General features: G+C 39.4%; 1 protein-coding gene across 2 annotated transcripts in view; it reads left to right on the top strand.

Moving 5' to 3' along the window:
- The window catches only part of NR3C1 (nuclear receptor subfamily 3 group C member 1), a 124,754-nt gene that overhangs the window by 1,451 nt on the left and 96,625 nt on the right, over positions 1-26,678 (top strand). For both annotated transcript variants that reach the window (XM_077768855.1, XM_077768856.1), the window contains exon 2: positions 2,234-3,448. In XM_077768855.1, the coding sequence (XP_077624981.1) occupies positions 2,250-3,448 (1,199 nt within the window). In that variant the 5' untranslated portion in view covers positions 2,234-2,249. The remainder of the gene's footprint in view (positions 1-2,233; positions 3,449-26,678) is intronic.

Genomic DNA, 26,678 nt, shown 5'->3' with positions numbered 1-26,678 from the left:
CCTCTTCCCCCCCCCCCGGCCGCCGTGCCCGGGTCGGGTTGAGGGGGGAGGAACCTGAGCTCGGGGCGAGCGGAGCCTCTCCGAGCCGCCCGGCTTTCGGTCCTCCGCTTCCCGGGCGCGGAATTCTGGCGTCTCCGGCTCCCCGCGCCCCAAGTCCCCCCCGTCCGTGCCTTCCCAGGGGGCCGCCCAAACCCGTGTGTGTGTGTATGGTGAACGCCGAGCCGCGTCTGAATTCTCCTCTGCCGAATATTTCCACTCCGTCCTAGTGCGCCTGAGCGCGATCAGGGTTCCTGTTGAGGCTCCAGNTGTGTGTGTGTGTGTGTGTGTGTGTGTGTGTGTGTGTGTAGAGAGCGAGCGAGCGTGCGTGTGAGTGTACACACGCAGGGGGCTGACAGCCTGCAACTTGGAGACTTCGGCCGGGGCTGGCGTTATCTGGTAGAAGTGGGCGTGTCGGAGAAAGAACTCAACAGGTCTGGACACATTTCTCTTTCACCCTTGCACTTTTTTCTCTCCCGGGAGAGGGTTTATTCTTCGGCGCTTGGCATCCTTGCGCGCCTGACGCTTCTAAGTGGCCCCTTTTAGAAGAGGACCTTCCCTAGCCGGAATCCTGCTGTGGTCCAGCGCTCGTTTGACGTTTGGGGCCGCAGGCTTGGGAACCGCCTCCTTGTAGTACCACTTAAGACCCCTTGGCACCCGGTTCATGAAGGCCGGTGAATGTGACAGTTCCTTACGGTTTAAACTGGGGGATAAGCTGGTTTGAGTGATTGTTTCGTTTCGCGTTTTTTTGTTTTGTTTTTGGAGTATTGTTTTGGTTTCGAGTTGGAAGGCAGCTGTCAAAGTGGCGTGGAAATTCATTAGGCTCCGTTTGATACCTTGTGTTTCGAGATCGTTGTCCCAGAAACGCAGCGGAGGGGCGGGGAGATGAGCGGTTTACCCTTAAGATGGGTAGGGGTAGGTCCACAGCCTCGTCTCTACCTTCATCACACTGCACTTACCGTAAGGGCCATTCTGAAGTTTTTGCTTCTTAAGGTCTCTCCGTACAGCAGAAGTTTCCTTCCATTGCATAGGATTTGACTGTATGTCCCAGATAGGTTATCAGAGCCCTGGGCTTCCTCTTAAAACGTCGTGATGCTAAACAATATACTAGCAATCTAATACTTTTCAGAACAGCCTCCGAATTGGAGTTGGTCAAGGTTTAGAATAGGAGAAAATTATTCTGAGCATTTCATTGGGTATTATTTTCTCTGGGTTTATGTGAACGTGATTTCAGTTTGGTTTTTTTTTTTTTCTGTTTTCGTACTTTGTTATATGCAAAGGGGAAAAAAATCTCTCTTTAGGGAGTGTTTCATGCTGAAGGTCTTCAGCGGTTTTTAAAAAATAGCTTCATTTAGAATCTATTATTTTGTAAGCGTTGACAGCTATATTTGCTGTATTTAAATAAGCTAAACTTGTAGCGAGAAGCTACTGCACTTTGTTTTGCTTTTTAAAATCCAAATTTTAGTTGGCCTATATAGAACATGTTTTATTTCCTATGTCCAAAATTTGAAGAAGGTAGGCACTTTGACACAGACAGATGCAGTAAGAAATACCGGGTATATGGAAGTCCTTTTTTTGTGGTATTGGAAGATGAGCAGATCAGCATTGTTTATTTTTAAAATACAATGTGTAGAGTATATCAGTAGGTTGTACTAAAAGGTTTGCGTGTGTGACTAGCAGGTAGAAGGGCAGTTTGGGAGTGATTTGAAAGAGAATTCTATCATAGTAATTATCAAATTTTATGTGTATGGGTTCTCAGAAAAGCAAACAGCCTTGACTGATTGAAAGGGAGTAGGAATTTTAATGATCGTACTCTTTTCAAATTAAATACTTTGACATTAATTTGAACCTTTAGGATAATCAGATGTAATGAGTTATAATGTCTGTGATTAACAAAGTTACAGTTCTGTGAGTGGCAGGATGAATAGCCAAGCTTAGTTTGATACAATTTTGCCCTCTGCTGTGCAATTGAACTGCATTGTGCTTTTAAATGTGCCACAATGAATGGGGGCAGAAGATGCGGGTTTTTTATTCTGGAAGACAGAAGCTACTTTTAACAGGGAGTTAGCACGGTAGTTAACTAAAAGGTTCATTTTAACTGGCTCTTACTAATCAGATCACTGGGATAATGTGACTTTATAGCTTATTATGTCTTCCCTCCTCTTTCTCTTTCTTCCCCCCACCCCACCCCCGGTAGCTGATGATATTCTCTGATGGACTCCAAGGAATCATTAAGCCCCCCCAGTAAAGAAGAAATCTCTAGCAGTGTGCTTGGTCGGGAGAGGGGAAATGTGATGGACCTCTATAAAACCCTAAGGGGAGGAGCTTCTGTGAAGGGTTCTGCATCTTCACCGTCACTGGCTGCTGCTTCTCAGTCAGACTCCAAGCAGCAAAGACTTTTGGTGGATTTTCAGAAAGGCTCAGGAAGCAATGCACAGCAGCCAGACCTGTCCAAGGCAGTTTCACTCTCCATGGGACTGTATATGGGAGAGACAGAAACCAAAGTGATGGGAAATGACCTGGGATTCCCACAGCAGGGCCAAATCAGCCTTTCCTCTGGGGAAACAGACTTTCAGCTTCTGGAAGAAAGCATTGCAAACCTCAATAGGTCGACCAGTGTTCCAGAGAACCCCAGGAGCTCGGCATCCACTGCTGTTCCTGCTGCCCCCACAGAGAAGGAGTTTGCAAAAACGCCCTCTGACGTGTCTTCAGAACAGCAGAATTTGAAGGGCCAGACTGGCACCAACGGCGGCAATGTGAAGTTGTATACCACAGACCAAAGCACATTTGACATTTGGAGGAAAAAACTCCAGGATTTGGAATTTTCTTCTGGGTCCCCAGATAAAGAGACGAGTGAGAGTCCTTGGAGACCAGAGCTCTTGATAGACGAAAACTGTTTGCTTTCTCCTTTGGCAGGAGAGGATGATCCATTCCTTTTGGAAGGAAACTCGAATGAGGACTGTAAGCCTCTTGTTTTACCAGACACTAAACCTAAAATTAAGGATAATGGAGATCTGATCTTATCAAGCCCCAACAGTGTGTCACTGCCCCAAGTGAAAACAGAAAAAGAAGATTTCATTGAACTCTGCACCCCTGGGGTAATTAAGCAGGAGAAACTGGGCCCAGTTTATTGTCAGGGAAGCTTTTCTGGGGCAAATATAATTGGTAACAAAATGTCTGCCATTTCTGTTCATGGTGTGAGTACCTCTGGGGGACAGATGTACCACTATGACATGAATACAGCATCCCTTTCTCAGCAACAGGATCAGAAGCCTATTTTTAATGTCATTCCACCAATTCCTGTTGGTTCAGAAAATTGGAATAGGTGCCAAGGATCTGGAGATGACAACTTGGCTTCCTTGGGGACTTTGAACTTCCCTGGCCGATCGGTGTTCTCGAATGGCTATTCAAGGTAAGCCGGATAGTTTTCTGTTTTTTCAGAATGGACTTGAGATGGATTGATAGATTTAAATGTTCCACAGTTTGTTTGTTTTCCAGTGACTCCTGTGCTTTTTTCATGTGACTAAATTTTAAGCGGTCCTTTGAAAGGAGGCATGGTTGAAAGACCACCTAAGTGTTGTATTTGTACATAAGCATTTCAGGTTTTCTCTGAATTAATGGCATTCAGTATCCCATTGGCCAGTAGTGGAAGATTTTATTTAAATTCAAAATAATGTTGCTCATTAACAGGTATCTTAAGTAAAAATTCTATAAATTCAAGAGGGCTTGATGTCTAATATTTTGTTTGTGTGCGTTTTAAAATACGCTGTTACGTTAGATTAAAAAGTACCCTTAATACTTCACATAATCAAAAGTTGTGTGCTGTGTTTGTACACTTGTCAAATATTAGCTTGAGGAGATCAAAGGGTTAAAATTATAAGATGTACTAATGAGCCTTTTCTTCAGACTGAACCTTCTGTGGAAGAATTTGAGTTTTGAGATTGAGAAGGCAGTGAGCAGTGTACCTGACCATAGCCCAGGAGGTGGGACTTGCCCACTGGGTCCCCACCTAAAGTAGACAGGTGGTGTCTGCTGTTCAGTCTTTTTAAGAAAGGAATTAGTGCCAATATGGTGCAAAACACAGTATAACTTTCCAGAGTTCCTGCAAGATGTCAAACAGACACCTGATGGCCACCATTGTTAAGCTTCAATTCTCAGCCGTCATTTGATTTGTTCCTCTGTCTTTTTGCCTCAGACATTTATAAGTATAGTGACATTTCCTTTTGACCTCAAAAAGGTCTGTTGAAATGGAATTACCAGGAAAAGATTCTAAACTGAGACGGATCTGTTGATAGGGGTTAAGTTCTCTCTCCTATATCCCTGCCCCCAATTCAGATAAATACTGGATTGTATATCACATTTTAAGTGTGGAGGAAATATAAAAATGTGACTGTAGGGACCCAGGATTGATTAATCAGTGGTGTTTTTTTGAAAGGCATAGTAGACAGTGATTTACTTGTACGTGAGCTTTTCAAGGGTTGCCTGCCTGCCTGCCTGCCTGCCTGCCTTCCTTCCTTTCTTTCTTTCTTTCTGTTAGTGGTATTCTTTGTTCCAAATAATTAGTCACTGAAGATTTTATTTAAAACTCTCTTTAAAATACTTATCCTGTTAAAGATCCATCTTAACACTGACGCGCCTCTTTCTGTCCTCTCGAAGGAGGAAGGTTTTCTTGTTCGGGGGGGGAAAAAATTCAGACTTCGACTTAGGCTATGTTCTCTTCCTTTAATAGGCTTACTTGTTTCTTCTCGAAAGAAAAGAAAAATCTTGGTTCTTGTATGTCTTCATGTAAGTTGTATACTAATCTATTATATAAATAATCTTTCATTTAGAATACCACTTCAGCTTTTTATTGTCATTCTGAATGGTAGGCTTAAAATGTTTTCAGTAAGGAAATTTGAGATGTTTCTTACTGCGTTAGTTGTGTTTCAATGTTAAAAGAAATGCTGTGTTTAAAATTTTTCAGTATCAAAATTTGGGGAATGTAATTAATGATTCAGGGTGTTTGGTTGTCGTGAAAGAGTAAGTGTAGTTGATTTGACTAAGCTGTCTGTAAGAAACTATTAGACTGAAATATCAAATATGTAATTGTACAGAGAAGCATAATATAAGGAAACTCTTGGGGATTATTAATGCATTTTGTTCTAGCAATTACCGTGGTACTGGTTTTTTTTTTTTTTTTTTACTGCATAAAACATAGAACAAGACTTACCCATTTTTCATTCATGGTGAACTTTCATTAAGCCTTGTAAACTCTGGGATCTGCAGTAAGTCTTAGATAAACATAGACAACTTTAAATCATTAAAGATTAATGCCTTTTATAGGAATCGATGGCATGTAAAGTGCCTTCGCTTATTTTTAATTTGAGCCACGTAACAACCTTACGGTGATTAGCAAAGCAGTGATGAGGTGGCTCTTTTGAGGTTATTTAGCAGCCATGGAAATTATTTTTATGCTCATGTGTGATTTGTAATTATAATCAGTAGTTTGTGTCCTAATGCAAAGGTATAATATATAGGAGAATTGGCTAACGTTTGAAAATTTTGTACCCTATGGCATTAACTTAACATGGGGAACTGTGATTACCCAGAACATAGCTTCTTCCGAGTAAGTTGCAACAATGTTTCTTTTCTCACCATCATTGAATTAGTCTATTGTTTCCGAACAACAGCTCTGATATAACTAAAATTGGTGGCTTTCTCTCCTCTATATATTACATGGTTCTGGCCAAACAGTAGCTTTGAGCAGTGACTCAAGTGAGAACAGGTTGAGATCACAACTGTAGTGAATCCTGACTTTCTGACTTTAGATATAAAAATGCTGTATGCCACTAATAACTTCACTGGCATTCCTTTTTTCATTAAAAAAGAAAGCATAAATTAGACTTTTTAAGATGTCACTTAAAATTGCTTTTTCTCAAAATACCTTAAAGAAAAATACTTGACATGCTGTTTTGCCAGGGACAGTAACTCCTCATATGTCCCCATAGTTTAACATCCAGTTCACATTTATTTGTAAAATTATGACTATGCTGACTGACTATAGTGAAGTATTTTCTTTTTAAGAATTAATTTCCTTAAATGATAGCAGAACAGGAGAAAATTGAGTGATAGTCAAAGACATTCTTTAAGGAAAACTAGCCATACTAACTGAATATGCGTCTTAAATACTGAAATTAGACAAATTGAGCATACACTTGTAACGCTGATGACAACACGTTTCTGCATAATTTGATTTTCAGCATTATTGCACTTACGCTGAAAGTTAATTAATGATGAAACTTTGGAAGAGAGGCAGGGGAGCGAATGGTTGTAGTGGAATTAGAGCTTTGACTGGGATTATGCTGAAACTTGAGAGTTAAATAATTGACCATTTTTTGAAGGGTAAGATTATTGAAGAGAGAGAATGATGGAGGATGAATTTGTAAAGTCAGGCTTAGGGACAGGTTAGGGCTCTAATTGACAAAGCTCTGAAAATTTATGTAGATTTTAATGTCTCTTTTAATTGCATCTATGTCTACATCTACGTCTTCCATAATGATGTGGAAGACCTGTACAAAAACAGGTTGAGTGAAGCAGATTCTGTCCCTTTCTCTTTTTTTCCTATGAATGCTGTGCTGAATGCTTTCTCAGAAAAGGAACATAAGGAAGAGACTTTGTTTTGGTTATGGTTTACTCCTTTTTTAATAGACACTTGGTTTACTTCCTATCTTCGGTTTTTCCTCTCCTTCTGAAAGTTCTGGCAGTGAGCATTTCATGGTCTTTTTTGGGTTTAGTATTTCCAATATTCACTCATAGAATTTGATTCCTGAATGCTAAAGGAGATTTGCTTTAGGTATTTACATACTTATTTTTAGCTTTATGATAAGTATCTTTTTTCTTTAACACCTTTCTTTATTATGGCTGTCTTAGTAAAAGAAAAAAAGATAAAACACAGTGTGTATTCAGGTGTGTCAATTTAGTCTAATGCCTCAGATACAGAAATGTGTGCTTAGCATGTGGTCAGGTTTTACTGAAATAACTTCTTAGGATGTTTTTTCAGCCATTCCATTATATTTGTAAAATTGCTGACATAATTTGTATTGTGATGCCGTTTTTAGTTTTGTCTCTCCGTGTAACCGATATTTCAGCCAGACAACTTTAGATATATCATTGAAGGTTTATAAATTTTATGAAAAACTTCCTCTGAAACACACCTTGTGTAAATGTAGGTTAAGTGCAAATTGTATTAATAATGAAATTCATATGTGGGTGGAGATCACTGTAGGGGCCTTTAGAGATTTTAGTGGAGAGATTGGATCAAAAGAGTTTATTTTAGTATGAGTACCTAAAGTGAAAGAGAGTCTGTATTAATTGGTTGGTTATATAAGCCTTAATCCACTCTGGCCTGCAGGTGATTGAAATAGCCTCGTTGTTAGGAAATCTTAATTTACGTTAGATTTACAATAAGTCTGGGGCATATTTCTTAAAACATATTTTTTCTCACTTTAAAACATCACACATAATTTTAATTTTAATTAGCACTCTGGTATAATGCAGTATTTACAGGTGTTTGCCAAGTTAATGGACACCTGCTTCCATAGTTCTGAGTCATGTAAAACATATATTGGTGAACTGTGTTGCACAAGAGTTTTCAAGAAATATTTTGTTGAATGAAGCTACATATAAAAACAATCAATTCCTGATTATTGACCCTTAGGGAAGAGTTTAAAAGGCTCTGCTTTCCTTGTCTCTGTAGTTTCCGAGAGCCAACTGCTTGCATTTTCTGTTGGTTTATTCAGCTTAGGTTTTATATTTTCTCAAGTAAATAAAAATATTCCTATGGAGCATTTGCATTTAAAGAAAGAACAGGTCTGTTTTCCATTTGAATTGTGTGTGACCATTTCTATGCTGAACTGGATTAGAATGTGATTTTTAATGGTGATTTTTATCTTCATTTTACACATGAGGGTATAATTTTAGAAAACATAAACTGCTGTCTCTATTCCCCACTGCCCTCACAAATGTCCCTTAAATGCAGGATTTCCCATGGAGTTTGTGAATTATTGGGGTTGGTTGGAGAAGAAGGAGCCGAAGTGTGGAATGGTGGAGGATAAGTTTAGAAATATCAAGAACGATTTCGAAAACCAGCAATTTGGATCAACTGTCATGAAATACAGAGGACTAAAAATGAGAAATTTGGGGTTGTGTTTATGTACAAGGGAGTCCACTAACCAGAATTACAGTTTAGATTCTTTTATTTGAGGTAGAACTCTAAAGCCGAGTGTAGCAATATAGCCCGAAGTCTTTATAGGGTTACTTTGTTGTCTTTTGCTGTGCTTTATTACCAAAAAGAAAAAAAAGTTATGAAATAGACATTTTAATTCCATTTACATTATTCCAGCTAAGATCAAATCTATGTTTGTTCCATTTTTATTTGATCTGCTCTTTAATAAATGAAAATCGATTTACTACAATAGCGTTGAAATAATGATGATCTTAGGTTGATGGAACCAGTTTGTATTTACTAGTACACTTTTATGTTCACTGTCATCTGATAGGGAATGCAACCCTTTTCTTTCATCATTTATTTTCAGAGGCTGTGTGTTTTTCTGCTGGAATATTGAGGAAATTAAATTCTTATTCACCGGGACATAGATAGAATAAATTATGGGGTTCTGCAATTGCTAGATAGTCATTTAAACTATTTATATTGCAATGTAGTCCTTAAAGCCAATTATTTTGAATGGAAGTGTGTCATCCCCTAATTTTATTTCTGGGCCAATTTAAATATTAATGAGTTATCTTTGTAGAGCTGCATGCTTAAACATACTTTTTCAGAGTAACTCAAATATTTTTGAGGCTTTCAAATACTTTTTGAGCCAGTTTGAAAATATTATTATAAGACCGATAGTGTTTAGTAATGCAGTAAATTTAGTTAAAGTACATTTTCAGAATTTTTAAAAAATTTTTTATGTTTTATTTATTTCTGAGAGACAGAGAGAGAGAGCGAGTGAGCATGTGCAGGGGAGGGTCAGAGAGAGAGGGAGAGACAGAATCTGAAACAGGCTCCAGCCTCTGAGCTAGCTGTCAGCACAGAGCCTGACACGGGGCTTGAACCCATAAACCGTGAGATCATGACCTGAGCCAAAGTCGGACGCTTAACCAACTGAGCCACCCAGGCACCCCCAGAATTTTTTAAGTTCATGATATAAGGCACCAAATATATGCATAAACATACATGTATATATGGTGAGAGAAAAGTTTAATGATGATTAGTTGTAGATGTTTATTTAGCACATTGTCTTACGTAAAGTTTTGTTTTTTAAGTTTATTTTGAGAAAGAGTGAGTGAGTGGAGGAGGGGCAGAGAGAGAGACTCCCAAGCAGGCTCTGCACTGTCAGAGGTTCAAACTGATGAACTGTAAGATCATGACCAGAGCCGAAATCAAGAGTCAAAATGCTTACTGGACTGAGCAACCCAGGCTCCCTGGGAAATTTTATTTTTGTAATTAACATTTTGCGCACTCAACTTGAGTATGCCACATTTACGACATTTTGTTTTTTGCAACAAATGTTAACTTTTATCCCTTTTTATACTAAATAGAGCCTTTATTCTAGTTGTTTTCATAATTATCCATAATATTTAACTGTGGCTATTATGAAAGCATATTTGATAGCCAATTTTTTAAAGCTATTGTGAAATGACATCTAGTTTGTTCATGATTTATTATTTCATGCTATTGGGGCAGTGCAGTGACTTGTGACCTTATGATCATCACATGTTGAACACTAAAGCTGTACCGGTTTGTTACAGAGAGACTTTGTTGTTGTTTTCATGTTCTGTTGTTTTGTTTTGTAATTATTGGGGATAAGGGCTTCTTGAATTTTAAGATGATTTAAATTCCAATTTTGTGGCTTAAAAATAAACTTAAATTCCTTTTAACTTGATTCCATTATTTAGTAATAGAAATTGTAGAAAACAACTAGACTCACAATCAGAAGACCTGAGTTCTGAGGCTGAGCTGAGCCAGTCTTTGACCTCTAATGATTAGATATTGTGGAGTCAAAGTACTTTCCTTATAATTATATGTGAGTTATTTTCATAACGTGTGTGAATGTGTTTCTATTTCTACAATTTTACATTCCTTGTAACCAATCACTGGTGAAGGAGGCAGTGGGGTAGGGAATGGTGCCCTGAAGTTGGTTATTTGACTTTTTGTGTTCATGATCAAGTACAAGACAACAAATGGACACAGATTTGGTATTTGCATAAGAATTAATGTCAGTGGTGGTAGATAGAAAACACTATGTCAATACTGTTGTCGGTAGAGCTAGAGAGGTGGGGCCTTTGGGTTGTTTTATGTGTTAGGTACAGTGATTTCAGATTAGAGCTTAAAGGCTCTTGAGAGCTCATCTGCTCCCACCCTCTTATTTTAACAGGTGAGGAAATGAGACCCATAGGAAATGTCTAGAGAAATATTGCAGAATTAGTAGTGTTGCTGGGAGGACTGTCCTAATTCTCAGTTGTCTGAGTTCCCTAGCAGGCTTCTCTTAACATCCGGCCTCTAGTTCTAGACACGTGACACTTAATACAGATTAGCCAGGTGTTTATGAGAGTTGCTGTGAATCAACTAGTTTGGCTTTAAAAGATGTACAATATCCACATTCTTAGGTATTTTTTTAACCCTCTTCAGTGATGAGCATGGATTAGGTGGCGGCACATTAAGGGCTCCGTATACGTTCATCTCCTTTAAACCTCTGAGCAACCCATGGTGGTTCATAATTGTACTTTATTAAGTTTTTGATTCTGCCGTTATCTATGTAGTATCGAAGACCAGTGTTATTAACTTAGTTTTACAGGTGGGAAAATGAGACCTCGAGAGAGAAAAGAATAGTCCAAAAAACTGATCTGAAGGAGAGTATTTAAGACTGTGTTAGAAGTTTCCCGTGGTTCTTTCAGAGTTTTTATTTGTCATTTGTGAATCCTTAAACAGTATATATAGGAAAAATGGGGTCAAGCTTCTGCTCTCGTAGCTTTTGTAGTCATTTGTAGCTTTCTGTCACAATTTCAGCTTCTGTAAAACAGTGAGAGCGCCCAGCATTTTTGCCTGACAGGATTTGTGCATGGATGTTTACTTTGAAAATTAAAAAGTACTATAAAAATTCAAGGAGGAGTTTTTAAAGCTCTGCCAAGTCTCCTGAGCTCAAACCAGCATGACCCGCATTGGCTAAGTACATGAGGACATCTGTGCTGGTGTTGGTATTTCCTATTCATGAGGCTCTAAGACTTTTCCAGCGTCTACTGTGTACAATCCTTCAAGCGTCATGGATCCCAATTTCATAGGGAAATTGGCTTTCATGGGCCAATAAAATTGTATTTACATTATTATTTTTTTAGTTTAGTTTTTTTGTTAGCTTTTCAGTGCATTTAGTTGTTAATTAGGTATGTCATTTAAATTTGATAGCATGTTGATAACCTCGGCGACATTGTTAGGCTTTTATTAATAAATGCTAGAATGTCCCCCTTGATATTTTAGTGTCTGGTATTCTTATAAAATCAAGCAGGCAAAGACTTATTAAAATTTCATTAAGAAGCTTTAATTTTCCTAAAAATGAAAATAAAGTTATTAGCCTTTTTTTCACATTTATTATACGTAGCAAAGCTGTGAAAAGAGTTTCTGACTATATTGAATACCAGAGTTTATCCTAAGTGCATAAATCTGGATTATGTAACTTACTTGACTATATTTAATAGCTCTTTTATTGATTAAGTAGAAAAAAAAACCAAGCTAACAAACTTGATGGATTAAACCAAAGTTATAATTATCTCTTTTTTTTTTAATGTCACAAAGAACCAAATACAGAGAGAAGTTAAATGGGAGTTTAAAATGGTAAACATACCAATGTAAAATATAACTTAAGTTCATTGGCAGCTTTTTAAAAGGGAAACATTAAAAAATTTAATTAGAATTTGATGTGAAATTTGTCATCTGGAATCCAGCTGAGTTTATTAAGGACAAAGTGTGACTATACAATAGAGAGATTCTTTTTTTTTTCAACAGAAACCCAAAATGAATGTTGTATTTCTAAGCTTCTACCTTCGAACGGTGTATGTATTATTCTCCTTTTGAAATTGCCTTCAGACCCACCCTGTAAGCCATAAAAGAAAACTGGGCTGATGACACCATGGTAACACCTGAATGTTCTTTCTTAGTCAGAAAATGTATTTATTCCTTAGCTTGATCATTTATCTTTTACCTTATTTATGTGATTTCAAATGATTTCAGTATTTCCAGAAATACAGAAATTTAATCCTTTCCCACATTATAACATTTGCTTTCATTGAGGTTATTTAAAGTAACCCATGTAGGTATTTCTATAGATGTTTAAAGCTGTATCAAATATCCCTGGAGTAAATGGCTAGCCTCCCAAGGTGAGCAGTCAGAAATGGTTGGTGCTCAGTGGTTAAAGTCTGATTTGTTTTCTTGAAGCTGTTTAGGAGCTTTATGTTAACAGCCTTTGTGTTCTCTTTTCCTGACATAGTACAGAGAGAAAAAGATATTACTCCTCTCTAAACCTGATTTTTTTTCATATTTATGTTCCAGTAAGGTGACTATCTTTCCCTTGGACTTGAAGGGAATTTGATGGTAGGAAATACAAACTAAATGTAACTTCTTACAAGTAATTCCTCATCTCCCCAAAGGCTTAATTTTGCATTCTAGTCCTCAGTGTATCAAGGAGTTAACTACCTGACAATCATTATGGCAAGAACAACTCAAAGTACACTAAAATTATTTACACCCATAAAATAGTTTAACAGAGTTAAAATTTCCAATACAAAATTCACATATTAATTTACATATTTTCTCTTATTCCTTATAATCTGAAAAGAAATGTCCTGCTTGGAGTGAAAGTAATTTTAAAAATTCAGTGAATTTTGGTTGTCACTATTTTGTAAATTTAGTCATGTTTATTATTTACAGAATGCTAAGATTAGAATAGATCCTGGCCTTTGAATTCATAGACTTATGCAGTGGCATTCATAATAGGATATGCCTTTTATAGCCATTCTTTTATATTCATTTTTCCTATTAGGTAAAAAAAAAAAAGTTTCTTATCACTAAGCAGTGACTAAGGTCTGGTGTCCATGCAGTCTATGGGTACTAAATTTTAAATATAATAAGTACTCTGAAGGGGAAGTTAAGAAAAATAGGTGAAACAATCTCTAATGCCATACATGAGGGATGAGTGACCCTTTAATTGATGATGTCATTTAACAGAAGTGCTTTGCAGCTACCATGGACATAATTAAATGAGGAAACAGCAAATGAAGCTGGGGGGAAAAGTTAAAACTCCGAAACCAATGGATAAAGAAAATGAAAGTTCTAGATCCCAGCTCCAGCACCCAGTTAAATTTGGTATTTCCGGGCCCACATGTCTCTGTATGTGCACTGGGAAATCCTCAATAAGCAGCCTAGCCACATTGTGTTAATAAGAGAAAGAACTCTAAAGGCATGTTCTGGGAGAGGAGGTCTTGAAGATGAATGGATTGGAAGATTTACCAAACCGTCTCTAAGATCCTTCCAGCTGACAAGCAGCAGCAAACGTCTGTGGAGCTGGGCAGAAGGCATACTGAGACAGGATGAAAACCCCCAACCCCACCCAGCAATCTGGTAATGTTCTGGTTACCGTTATACCTGTTCCACGCCCCACCCCCTGGTAATTGGCTCTTTGAAACATGCACTTGAACAATGTTAAACTTTTCCTCAAGAAGGCATGACTGAGCCTTCATAGAGGAAAGTGTGTGGATGAATGGGAGTTGATTCTGCTATTTGGAAAAAAGAAGCGGTGGGGGAGGGGGGGTGGCTGGGCTGGTATCAAGGAGCGTGAGACAGAAGAAGGAAAAGGTGGAAAGAATGAGCTGATCAGACAAGGACTGTGTAGTTAGGAATGAGCCAGCAGGAGAGTTCAATCACTTGTGGAGGAAACTGATATGTATACACACGGTCATTCCATATCTTACGTGATACAAGACAGGGAGAAAATAGATTTTCACCCTTAGTGCACAGCCTAAGATGATGCACCCTTGGTGTTAGATCCCTTTTTTCTAGTCACCTAAGGATATCTCCTTACTCTTCTAGAAGCATAGTCCTTTTTCTGGATTCCCTGTGCAAGAGTCCAACCTTGAGGAATTTTTGCTCAGAATGTTCTGGCCCCAGATACCCACATTGTTATCAGTCATTTTTCACATTCAGTCTCTCACTTTATTTAGGTCTCGAGAGACCTAAATGTCAGCTCCCTAAGAGACCACCTCTGACTGCTCTATCTGAAATAGTAGCATCTTTCACACAGTTTCCTTCCCTTCCATGTGAGATAGATTGTGTCTTGTCCACTTACCTGCAATAATGTAAGCTCCAGGAGAGCAGCGATGATGAGAGCCTTGCTTACTCCTTTGTGCCAGCAAGTGGAAGAGTGTCTAGCACATAGTAAGACCTCAGCAAATACACGTTGAATCTATGAATAAACAAAATTGACACAGAGACCAAGACGATGTGTAGGGATGGAATGTGCTTCTGTCTTTGAAAAGGAAATATCAGCTGACAGTGAGTATCACTAAGAGGCATTGGTAGTACAGGTTATCCCCTCCAATGAGGAAATCGGTTTTAAGATGGACATGTGTTTTTGTATACAGAGTCACAATACACTAAGCAGATGTGTTTTTAATTGTCGACATCCTGTAAATTTGCTTTATAACTTTGAAATGAACTGCTTTTCTTTTTTTTTTTTTTTGGTGAATGAACTGGTTTTCCAAGTTTCTTATAACTCTGGTACATTTACCATTGAACAAATTAGGGTAGCCAAAGCTTGGAAATAAAGTTTGAGGTTTAGTTTTGCTTATCTTATTCAAGATTATAAGCTTAAAATTTTTTTAATGTTTATTTTATTTATTTTTGAGAGAGAGAGAGAGAGAGAGAGTGAGCAAGCGAGGAGGGTCAGAGAGAGAGGGAGACACTGAATCCAAAGCAGGCTCCGGCCTCTGAGCCGTTAGTACACACCCCAACATGGGGCTCAAACTCATGAGCCTAGAGATCATGACCTGAGCAAAGTTGTCCCCTTAACTGACTGAGACACGCACGCACCCCCCAAAGGTATCCTCTTTATGTTTTTCAGTTGTATAAGAATTGGGGTTATTGTAGCAGTATCTAATACACACATTTATGTTGACTCATCTAGAAGGTCAGGCAAGAAACTGATTCGCCCATTTTTCATGTTGAGTGTGTGCAATTACTGACCACTCAGAAAGGTAGCTTATTTTTGCTTGAATTCTAAATTACCTTTCTCCAGCTTATTTATGTTTCAGATTTGACTGACTCTATGTATAGTTTTGACTTATTCTACCTATAGTATACTTCAGCTGTTCGAGAGGTTAGTAATCTTTCTACTAAGAGTTGTAGGAGGGTTCAGCCTAATATGGTCAAGACAGTGACAGAAAAGAGAAAATGCAAGGTAAGTACTATTATCTAAAGCTGGAAAATCAGATGAGGTCATTTAAGAATGAACTGCTTCAGGGTTTAGGAAAAAGAGGGGAGGGCCAAGGACAAGGCTCTGGAAGGCATCCAAAGAGAGCAGCCACAAAAGATACTGAAGGGCTTGAGAATTAGGAGGCAGCAGGTTTAAATCTGGGCAAGGACAGAGTAGTTCATGCTGTCAAGTCAGCTGTGGTAGAAGAGAACAGGGTATCCTAAATATGAGAAACTTTTATTGAAGACGATCCTCCAGATATGTACACATTCTGAGAAGTCAGAGAGAAGCTGTGAAATCCTATAAGGAACAATAGCACTAGTGATGAGTTTGTAATGTTCTTGTTTTAAAGAAGAAGCCCTATGTTGGAGAGCCTAATCAGTTTCTGAAATGTAGGTTAAAATATTGAAGTGGACCACAGAGACCTGAAGACGGAGTTAGGGGTAAGGCACGAAGGCTGGAAACCAGGAGGAGATTTAAATTTCTGTTCCGCAAGAAGCCAGCACAATGGGCGCCTGGGTGGGACTCATTCGGTTGATTAGTGGGATGAAACATGCTTGGGATTCTATCTCTACCCTCCTCACTGCCCCCCCCCCATAAATGAACTTTAAAAAAAAAGTCAGCACAACAGAAACCAAATCTGGCCGTCCCTTAGTTTGAACTCCTATCAGCTCAGTAGTCTCTTGTTTTCTTAGTTTTTTCCTTTCCCTTCTCAATCCTTCTGAACCAGTACTGCCAGGTTAATCTTCCTTCAACACTGCTTTCAGTATTCTTCCCTAAGCCAAAAATGTCTGTGGTTCTGTTGCTCATGGCGTAGTGGTTCTGTATGTTCTTTCCACTGCAACTCTTATGCCAAATGTGGCACATGGCAAGGAGCTGTAGGAATACTCCAGAACTCTTGGAGGATTTGCGTTACGCACAGCTTCATACAACTCTGTGCTGCTCTGTCTTCTCCAGGAAAGCGTATCTGAGTCTAAGTGAATTTACAGCAACTGTGGACTGTTGCTTTTTAAATTGTTTTTATTTATTATTATTCATGGGGCGCCTCAGTGGCACAGTCAGTTAAGCTTCCGACTCTTAATCTCCATTCAGGTCATGGTCTCACATTTTGTAAGTCTGAGCCCTCCGTTGGGCTCCGTGCCATCAACACAGAGCCTGCTTCGGTTTCTGTCTCTCCCTCTCTGCCCCTCTCCTGATTGCTCAGGCACTCTCGCTCTCTCTCAAAATAAATAAACTTTAAAAAGTTACTATTATTTTTCCAAATGCCCTTCCAAAATTTGCAAAAATGTGTTCATTCACTTCAGTAAAATTATATCAAGAAAATGTTGATCTATAAATAAACATCTTCTTATCGCCTCTTTTTCCCCTTTTCTTCCTCCCATTCCTGCCCGTGTCCCCTTATCTGGCACAGGTCTGTGTAATCCTAGAAACACAAACACACACATGCAAGGTATTCTGGGCTGTTTGCTGGTAAATAAGAACAGAATCCTCATACACCAGTTTGCAGCTTACTTTTCTCACCCAACAATCTCTGAACCTCCTTCCAGATCGGCAGATCTGGGTCGCATTCTATTTCATCGTCATACAATATTCCATTCAGGTTGTTTAAAGATTTTTGCCACTACAAACAAGGTTCCAATAAATACCCTTTCCTGTGAACACTTAAAGTGCAGTAACTTTGTTTCTTAAAAAAAAATTTTTTTTTATGTTTTTATTTCTGAGAGAGAGAGACAGACAGACAGACAGCATGAGCAGGGGAGGGTCAGAGAGAGAGGGAGGCACAGAATCTGAAACAGGCTCCAGGCTCTGAGATGGCTGTCAGCACAGAGCCCGACGCGGGGCTCGAACCCACGAACTGTGAGATGATGACCTGAGCCAAAGTCAGACGCTTATCCCGCTGAGCCACCCAGACACCCTGTGACTTTGTTTCTAAGCATAGATTCCTCCCAAGGTCTGGTTGCTGAGTCAATGGTATATATATTTATTTCCAAATTGCTTTTCACAGGGATTACAGCAAACCACAGTCTAAACTGGCAGCATTTATATGTTTTTTACAATGAAAATACAAAAGTGATTACTACTAACATTTTTGCCGCAAATCCTAAAATTGATCACAACATAGCAATGTGCCATATGATGGAACTGGGGTCTGTTGTGGTCTGAAATTCAGGCTCCTCTCTGCCTTAATACCGTGTAGCCTTCTAGACCAGTTTAATGCTCACTTATTTCTACACTTTTCATTTACGTGCTACCTGATATATACTGCTCACCATACAGTTCATTATGCCTAGCTCTGTAATTAGCACATAATAGGCACACAATAAATATTAAATTAATAGTCGTCTTTGTACATTTCTTTTAAAAAAAAGGTTTAGAGCACACATGTGCATGAGTTGGGGAGGGACAGAAAGTGAGAGAGAGAGAAAAAAAAAAGAATCTCGGGCGGGCTCTGTGCAGCCCGATGCAGAGCTCCATCTCACAAAATGTGAGATGATGACCTGAGCTGAAATCAAGAGTTGGATACTTAACTGGCTGAGCCACCCAGGCGCCCTGTCCATGTATATTTCTGCTTGAACTCTTGTACTAGATCCATCCTGAAGGACAAGGACTGTTTTCCCCACACCCCTGGCGCATAGGATACTCACTTTAGGTTGTGTCTTTGAACAAAGAACCATATAGAAGAGGAAGCAGATAGCATGGCTTTGCCTTTAATCATATATTTTGCCCATTTAAGGGCAAATTGGAACTGTAAGAATCCAGTAACAGCCATAAGAACAGCACTTATGCTGAGCTTGTTACAATATGTGAGGTGCAGTTCTAGTTGCAAAGAATGGAGCGGTGAGCAAAGCTATGTTGTCTCTGTCCTTGTTGAGCTTCTGGTCTGTGGATGTTACATTTAAAAGATTTGTAGGTGGGGCGCCTGGGTGGCTTGGTTGGTTAAGCGTCCAACTTCGGCTCAGGTCACGATCTCACAGGCTGTGGGTTTGAGCCCCGTGTTGGGCTCTGTGCTGACAGCTCAGAGCCTGGAACCTGCTTCACATTCTGTCTCTCTCTCTCTCTCTCTCTCTCTCTCTCTCTGCTCCTCCCCCACTTCCTCTCTGTCTCTCAAATTAAAATAAAGACATAAAAAATTAAAAAAAAAAAAAGAGGTTTGTAGGAAACATTAAAACAGTGGTAGCCAATTTCAGCCTCTTTCCAACAGAGGCTATAGAGTATTTATCCATTCCTTCCATGCCTGCTCTGCCAGGGGCAGCCAGACCTTTGCTGAGGGGTGGCAAACGCACCCGGATAACTGCTCATGGATACTAGGCCTGTTGCCCAAACCTTTTCTGTACCCGTGTCTAGAAGCAAAGAGGAATAGGTAGAGGGGTTAATGTATATACCCCAAAGGCATTCCTTCTTAGGAGAAGGTGGCACTTCTCCTTGTTATCCAGCACACACACCACTGAGGAGTGTGTTCCCTGTCACAGAATCCTAGAATTCCAACTGGAGCCAGTCTTGATATCCCATCTGTATTTTTCACCTGAGGAAACTAAGGCCTAGTTTGATTAGGACGGTACTGTGGGTCAGAATTCGGACCGCAGTCAGAGTGTGTGGGTATGAATCTGTTTAATAGTTCTGTGGCCTTAAGCAAGTTCATAATCCTGTATATTCTTGTTTCTCTTACCCTTAAAGCAAACACAGTGAAATAGTGCATATAAATGGCCTAGCACAGTGTCTGGTGGTTGTAAACGTTACTGTTATTTTGGTGACATGATGAGATAACTCCTTGATGTCAGAGTTGGAGCTCGAGAACGCTGCATTGTTCCATACCTACCACCCTATTCTTAAGCTGTTTTTTTTTTCATTAACTGATAGTTCAGCTGGCTTCAGTATGATCTTTCACGCTAAGTAATTACAGTTATGTAATGGAGACTTTAACCTCCGGCACCTTTATCAGATTTTTTTTGACCATAAGTTTGGGGAGGAACTGAAAAATGCGTATGTGATGGATATTTTGTTAAGATGCATCCTGACTGCTTCCTGTCTGGCTTTCTCCCACTCCTGCAGCCTTCCCCCCCCCCNCAGTGTTCCTCTTATACTACTTGAAGCTTTTAGGAACCTGATTAAGGTAAATTACAGTCAATGTCTGAAGAGGAGCAATCTTCTCATTTCTTGACAAAAAGAGGAGCAATCTTCTCATTTCTTGACAAACTCTGGGGGTAGTATGAGTTCATTGCTCCTGTTTGATCTCTTTGTGTATCTTGGACTTCGACTTAAAGAGAACATTAACTTTCTGAGAGTCCTATTACAATACACAGGTTCTACGTCTTCAGAGAAGGACTTCAAAATAGTGTTTTTTTATGATTCAGTCTGAATTAAATCCCACAGTGAAAAGGACTTTCTGGATGTAGATTTTCAAACACACAATTGTTCATGTCCGTAGCTAAAGTTACTACATATTACTGAAGCACCTTGCAGGTTCTTGAATTGATCAAGTCACATGTTTCAACCTTATTTTGCAAATTTAAGTCACATAATTAAGGATTCATTGAACACCTCTCCTATTTTAATATCAACAGGAGTGTCCATGTTGAGTCCCATCTTTTAGAAATAATTTGATATTTAACTTTGTTCAAAGTGTTTGCTTGATAGTTGTGTCAAGTAGTATTTGCTCTATAACACACCACCCCAAAATTTAGGAGATTTAAATAAGAACCATTTATTATTTGTCATGAGTCTACAGGTCAGTGGGCCAGTTCTCTTGAACCGGCCAGGCTCACCTGATGTCAGCCAGGCCCAGTGTGTCTGTGGCAGCTGGCTGGTTGACCATGGCAATGAAGGCTGACAGCTGCGTCTCATTTTCCAGCAGGCTCTCCAGAGCTTGTTCACAGCACAGCAGCAAATATCCAAAAGAACCAGCGGAAGCATGGAAAGCTTCTTAAGGTGTAGGCTTGGAACAAGTCTTATTTCCACATGTTCAGTTGGTCAAAGCAGGTCACAAGACCAGTCTGCATTCAGGAGATGGAGGAGCTGCAAAGATACACTGCAAAAGCATATGACTGTTCAGAGGGGTTGGGGGAGTCCTTTTTTTTCTTTCTTTTTTATTTTGGCCCTCTGTCAGAATTGTTATAGGATCGGGTTCATTTGAAATTCTGAACTTTTGGTTGTTGATTTTCTGATTGCTTATGAAATTTTCCTAGGGTGGAAAAGCAGAGCCAGTATGACCAAAAGGATAAAAGTTTGGAATTTAGAGACTAAGTGGGGTTCAAATTCCAGCTCTATTACTTATTTCTGCACAAGTTATTTAATCTCCTGGGTAGGCACTTCATAATGGTTGATGCACCTGAACTTCAGATTCTTCATGAGTAATTTATTAAAAAGAAAGGGCTAGGCATCTGCTAAGTACTTAAATAATTGCTTTTATTCATGCAAAATAGAAGAAATTGCTTTTATTCCCATTTCCCAGTCAAGATGCCAGACTTAGTCATTTCCTTAGAATTAAAAGAAAGGAAAAGTGTGTTAGGAAAGAGGACTAATTGACTAATTATGGCCTCAGAATGAACTGACTACTTGCTGGGGGTATTTTCCTGTAAGAAAAGAATGGCTGAGACCCATGGTTAAGAAATAAAAAGGCATGGGTCTTCTTGGGTAGTCATCACTATGATACATGGAATGAGAGTTGAAACATAAAATATCCAAATCTAGATTTTATTTTATTTTTTTATTTTTAATTTAATTTAATTTTATTTTATTAAGAATTCTGGCCCCTCAAACTGTAAGAGACTCTTAAATACTGAGAACAAACTAAGGGTCGATGGCCGGTAGGGGAGAGGGGAAAATGGGTGATGGGCATGGAGGAGCGCGCTTGTCTGGATGAGCACTGGAAACCAACTTGACAGTAAACTATATTAAAATTTAAAAAACTCTGGCCCCTCTTAGACATACTAGGTGTCTTAACCTAGATTCGGGATTTGTTACACCTACAAATCACTTAATTTTCCCCATCCTACTAGTAGGAAATGGAAAAGGTCACAACACAATACTCACACAAAGAGCATAATATTCCAGAATCTGGGTAATCAGAAATGTTAACTGTAGTTCTTATTGCCTCTCTCAGGAGAGGTCCTATGTAGGTGTGCTCAAAGAATTGAGAACCGGACTGAACCATCTCTGGTGTTAGCTACTCCTGTGACCCCGAGCAAGTCAGTTGATATTAGCACCATTGATCCCTTTCATGTTGATAATTGCACTCTATTCATAGAAAGAAAGGTTGGGTACACTTTTTTGATTAATGGTAGATAAGATATTTTAGTGTGGACAATAAAAGTCTGACTTAGAAGCTGTAGTGGTTTTTATTTATTTTTTAAAGATTAAACTGATCTTTATGGATTTCAGTCTTTGCTGTTGCTGTTTTTTGTTTTTTGGGGGTTTTTTTGGTTTTGTTTTTTTGGTTTTTGGGTTTTTTTTAAAATCAACATTTCCCATTTCATTTCTTACAAAGACCATTTTCAAATGTAAAAAAGGTGAACTTCATCTTCTCCAAACATATTTAACATGCAGGATATTTTCCCAGAATGTGCATTGCTAATTTCATGTTCCTACGTGTTCGCAAAAACCAACAAAAATAGACCATGCTGAGAAAGGAACTTTAGTTTAGAAGGATAGTTAATTGGAAAGAAGAAAAATTTGACAAGCAAGTAAAGTTCAGTGCTCAGAAGGAGGAGTCACAAAGAGATGTCAGTAGAAGAGTGTTTTTCCCCAATATCACCCCAATATCACTTGTTTAAGACGGGTCAACAAATGCATTACTGAGGACCTTCTGCCTGTTGAGTGTGGTACTCTGTGCTCCAGGGAAGAAAGAGAAATCAGAAGTTCTTACTGATCTCAGAGGAGCTTGCATCTGGCTGGGGAGACATGGTGCCAGATCCATGAAATAATTAAGAAACAATTAGCTGTGACAGGTGCTGAAGCATCTTCAGGAGGTCACAGACTGGTCAGGCAAGTGTGGGAGAAGGGATAGCCTAGTATGTCGTCAGGTGGTTCTTGCTTACGCAGATCCTTCCTCTTTGTGGGTCAAGTCCTGTCCCAGGCACACAGCTGCTCCCTAGATAGAGCCCTAAAGCTGGCTTGAGGCACGTGCCAAAATCTACCACAGAGTTATGGCCTTTGTGTGTGGGGTATCCCCTTCCTTCCCCTCCAGAACAAGGGATTTGGTGCCCTCCCAAACCTACTTTGTTTTGGTGGCCTATTAAAAAGAAGCAAATGAATTTTAGCTGCATCAGTGAAAATTTAATACTGAGGGCTATTTTTGTTCTAACAAGTGACACAACTTTAAGGAAGGGGTGAAATCATAATGGTGGAATTTAAGACATTTTCCTTTTTTTAGTAGAAAGCTAGTGAGATAACTTGAGGCAAAAGAGCCTTCCCAGCGTCCCACAGTCACAGCACCTACTTCTCATAACGTGAAGCCGGTCCTCCTGGTCTGTCTTAGGGAGCCGACTGTGCCTGGTTGTAGCTTTCCTCTTCCCCTGGGCATTCTTCATCTCCAGACTTCCACGCCACCGCTTCCAAACCCTGATATCCTGAAGTCTGAGGGCATGAATCCATCAAGACTAGCATTAAAAACTCATGGTACTGGGGCACCCGGGTGATTCAGTCAGTGAGGCATCCTATTTCTGATTTCAGCTCGGGTCCTGATTTCATGGTTTCGTGAGTTCACACCCCGTGTCACGCTCTGCACTGACAGTGTGGAGCCGGCTAGGAATTCTCTCACTCCCTCTCTCTGCCCCTCCTCTGCTCTGATTCCCTCTGTCTCTCTTAAAATGAATAAGTAAACTTAAAATTAGGTGTTAACTGGCGTTTAGTAGCTTTACGTAAAATTCCCGAAATCTTCACTTTAAGCCTAAGTAGGATGACTAGACTTCCTTACTGAAAGAGTGAGGGCCTGTGAAGGATTTTGGAGATGGGTGTGCACATATAGCTGCTGACGTGATGTCGGCCTGCAGTCTGGCAAGGCGGTGTGTTGAGTCTAGCGACTGCCTGCATGCCCACATCCCAGTTGCTAAGATTTGTGGTTTTCCTCACCTAATGGTAACCATCCCATGTTATAAGACGGCACCTCTGAAAATAGGGAGGATAAAGGCCCAAGGAGCTGGAGAGAAGAAGCATAATCTACATACTAAAAAAATCGTGACCTGAGCATTCACCTCTCAGGCCCTCAGTTCCGGCTCCACTCTTCTCTTTTTGTGATTCACCCTCAGCATTTCATCTTTTGGTTTTCATTTACTGCTCTGAAAAGTAGTCCCCAGTCTGGTATGAAGCTGAGGCCAATTATTAACAATTTAGAATATTCGGGAAGGTAAACAATATTAACTACCTAATAGGGAACATCCTCTAAAGGCAATAGCATGTTTTGTATGTTAATAGAGTGGCAAAAAGACAGTTGTAGAAGCCAAAAGACAGGAAAGAGAAACTGAACTGATGAACTATTTTGAAAACACTTTTTCTCGTTCTACCATAGGCACCATGTTTTTTAATGAGTTATTTCATACGCATAGAAAATATCTATAGCTGGCATACGTGATTTATAGAATAATAAAACAGGCATTTCTTTGTACCCACCACCAAATGTAAGGAAGAGATTGTTAAATTACCTCTGCAGCTCACCGTCTATCCCTTGCCAGTCACATCCGCTGCCTCCTAACTTGTGGGAACTGTAATCCTGACTTGTGTGTATCTTTTTTTTGCCTATTAATAGATCACTGAACAATACACTGCTTAGTTTCAGATGTTTTGTAACTTCACGTAGTGGTTCATGTTGAATGTTGTCTTTTACACTCTTTTTTTTTTTTCTTTCTTTACTCATTGTTGTAAGATTGATGCATGTAGGTTGAAGTTTATTAATACAGATCTGTGTTATGCCTCTGAATGAACATAGTACCCCACACATTTATCTGTTCTTCTGTTAATGGACATTTGGGTTCTTTCCAGGTTTTTTTTTTTTTTCTCTTTTGAACCGTGCTACTCTGAAAATGTCTCCTGGTATATACCATAAGGGCGTTTTCTTAGGGAATTATATCTAGAAATGGAATAACTAGGTCACAAGGTATATGCATGCACTGACAGTTTCTAGAGAAGGTGAAATTGTTACCAAGCGGCGCTAGAAGTGTTCATTTTGCCCCACATCCTCACTGCCGTGTGGTACTGCTGCTCTTACTTTCGTGCCAGCCTGGTGGGTGTGAAGTGTTTACATTTTGGTTTTCACAGTACTGTTTTAAGTCGATTTAAAAAATATATATATATGTAAAAATCAAAGCACGTTGTTTTGTTTTGTTTTAATGTAGAAATTGAGAGTAGGACTTGGAATAAACATTGGTTACAAAAGTGCCTAAAAGGAAAATTTTTTCAGTTTTCTGGAGCTACTTTGCCTCAGTGAATAAAACTAGTATGCTGAATTATGCACGTGTGGTTTAAAGGAGCAGTAATTGTGCTTGCTTGTTGAATAGACTGACAGTAATCTGTTTCTGAGTGATGGTACTAGAGATACTTGTGGGTCAGTTTCAGTCTCCCCAACTTTTGTATGCCAATAGTTACCCCAGAGTTTAAAGACTCATGATAGATGAGGGGTGCCTGGGTGGCTCAGTCGGTTGAGCCTCTGACTTCAGCTCAGGTCATGATGTCACGGTTAGTGGGTTCGAGCTCCGCGTCGGGCTCTGTGCTGACAGCTCAGGAGAGTGGAGCCTGCTTTGGATTCTGTGTCTCCCTCTCTCTGCCCCTCCCTCTCTGCCCTCTCTCTGTCTCTCTCTCTCTCAAAAATAAAATAAAACATTACAAAAAAAAAAAAAAGACTCACGATAGATGAGCATGATGCTGACCAGCTGTGATAGAACAGAAGGAACTTGTGTCAGAAACTTTGAGATTTACTATCAAGTGCTTGCTAAAAGAAAGCTGAGTAAGAGAGGTGGGAAAAACGTTGGAGAGGATCAGTTTAGCATTTTGGGAGTAAGCAACCAATTATTTGGGAAAACACAAAAAATAGGGTTCTTGTTTTACCTTAGCAACAGCAGCAGAGATAATAAGTTACATTCACACAGAACTCTTAACATTTACAGAACATTCCCATTTGTGATCTTATTTAATGATAATGCTCAAAGTATCATCTGCCTACTGCCTTATTGATAAAGAGGCAAAGGTAAGAGAGTTGAAGCAGGTTGACCAAAGACACCCATCTGGTAAGTGACACAGATGGAAGGTATCCTCAGGGTTCTTCTGGCCAAGCCCACAGTTCTGTTGCTTCATACTTCTCTGATTCCTGAGCATTCCGGCTGCAGTGTCTGCTATCAAAGTATCTGTCCAGCAAGCCTTCTGAGCACTCTCTTGGACTAAAGTGAAGAAGCCAGATTTCTGCCTAGGAGCTTACAGTCTTTTGGAACAGTAAGAAAGAATGATATGAAATAAGACCCAGTCAAAATGGTTTCTCATGGAATGCTAGACTATGGACTAAGAATCTGCTTTCGTTGTCAATCAAAAGCAAGGGGCACTTTTCATAATGGAATGAAAATGTGACAATTGAAGTTATGTGTAATTTTCAAAATTCTGAGTTTTCTTTAAGAAAAAAATGTCCCTTTTCATTCTTTCATTCTGGTGTTTAAGGGATGACTAATTTGTCTGATAACTTCAGGTAGCCACCTAATGTAATTGAGCCTGTCACATAATGGAAGAAAACCAAACATTTTATTTATAATTTATTTTTAGAGCAAGTGAGTAAGGGAGAGGGGCACAGGGAGATAGAATCTTAAGCAGGCTCCACACTCAGCACAGAGCCTAATGCACTACTCGATTCCACGATACTGGGATCATGACCTGAGCCGAAATCAAGACTTGAATGATCAGTCTACTGAGCTATCCAGGTACCCCCAGACATTATATTTTTAGAAATTCTTCCCTCTTTCTGGCCTTTGGTCTGTTAGAATCTCATTTAGTTTTCAGAGTAGGACTCTTAGGAAACTTTAGTTTCTTATATTTGTCTTTTTTTATTAGTAGCTCTCCATGCTTGCACTTCACTTTTCATTTGGCTGTGGTCTAATGAATCTGTGCACAAACTTAGTAGCTTTATTCTGAATTGTTCACCTCCAGTATCACATTGCCTTCACTGTCGGA

Source organism: Crocuta crocuta, unplaced genomic scaffold (genome assembly GCF_008692635.1).
Source record: "Crocuta crocuta isolate KB4526 unplaced genomic scaffold, BGI_CrCroc_1.0 scaffold64, whole genome shotgun sequence".
NCBI classification, from domain to species: Eukaryota; Metazoa; Chordata; class Mammalia; order Carnivora; family Hyaenidae; genus Crocuta; species Crocuta crocuta.
Note: the sequence above shows the minus strand (reverse complement) of the source record. Positions and strands in the feature narration are given on the sequence as shown.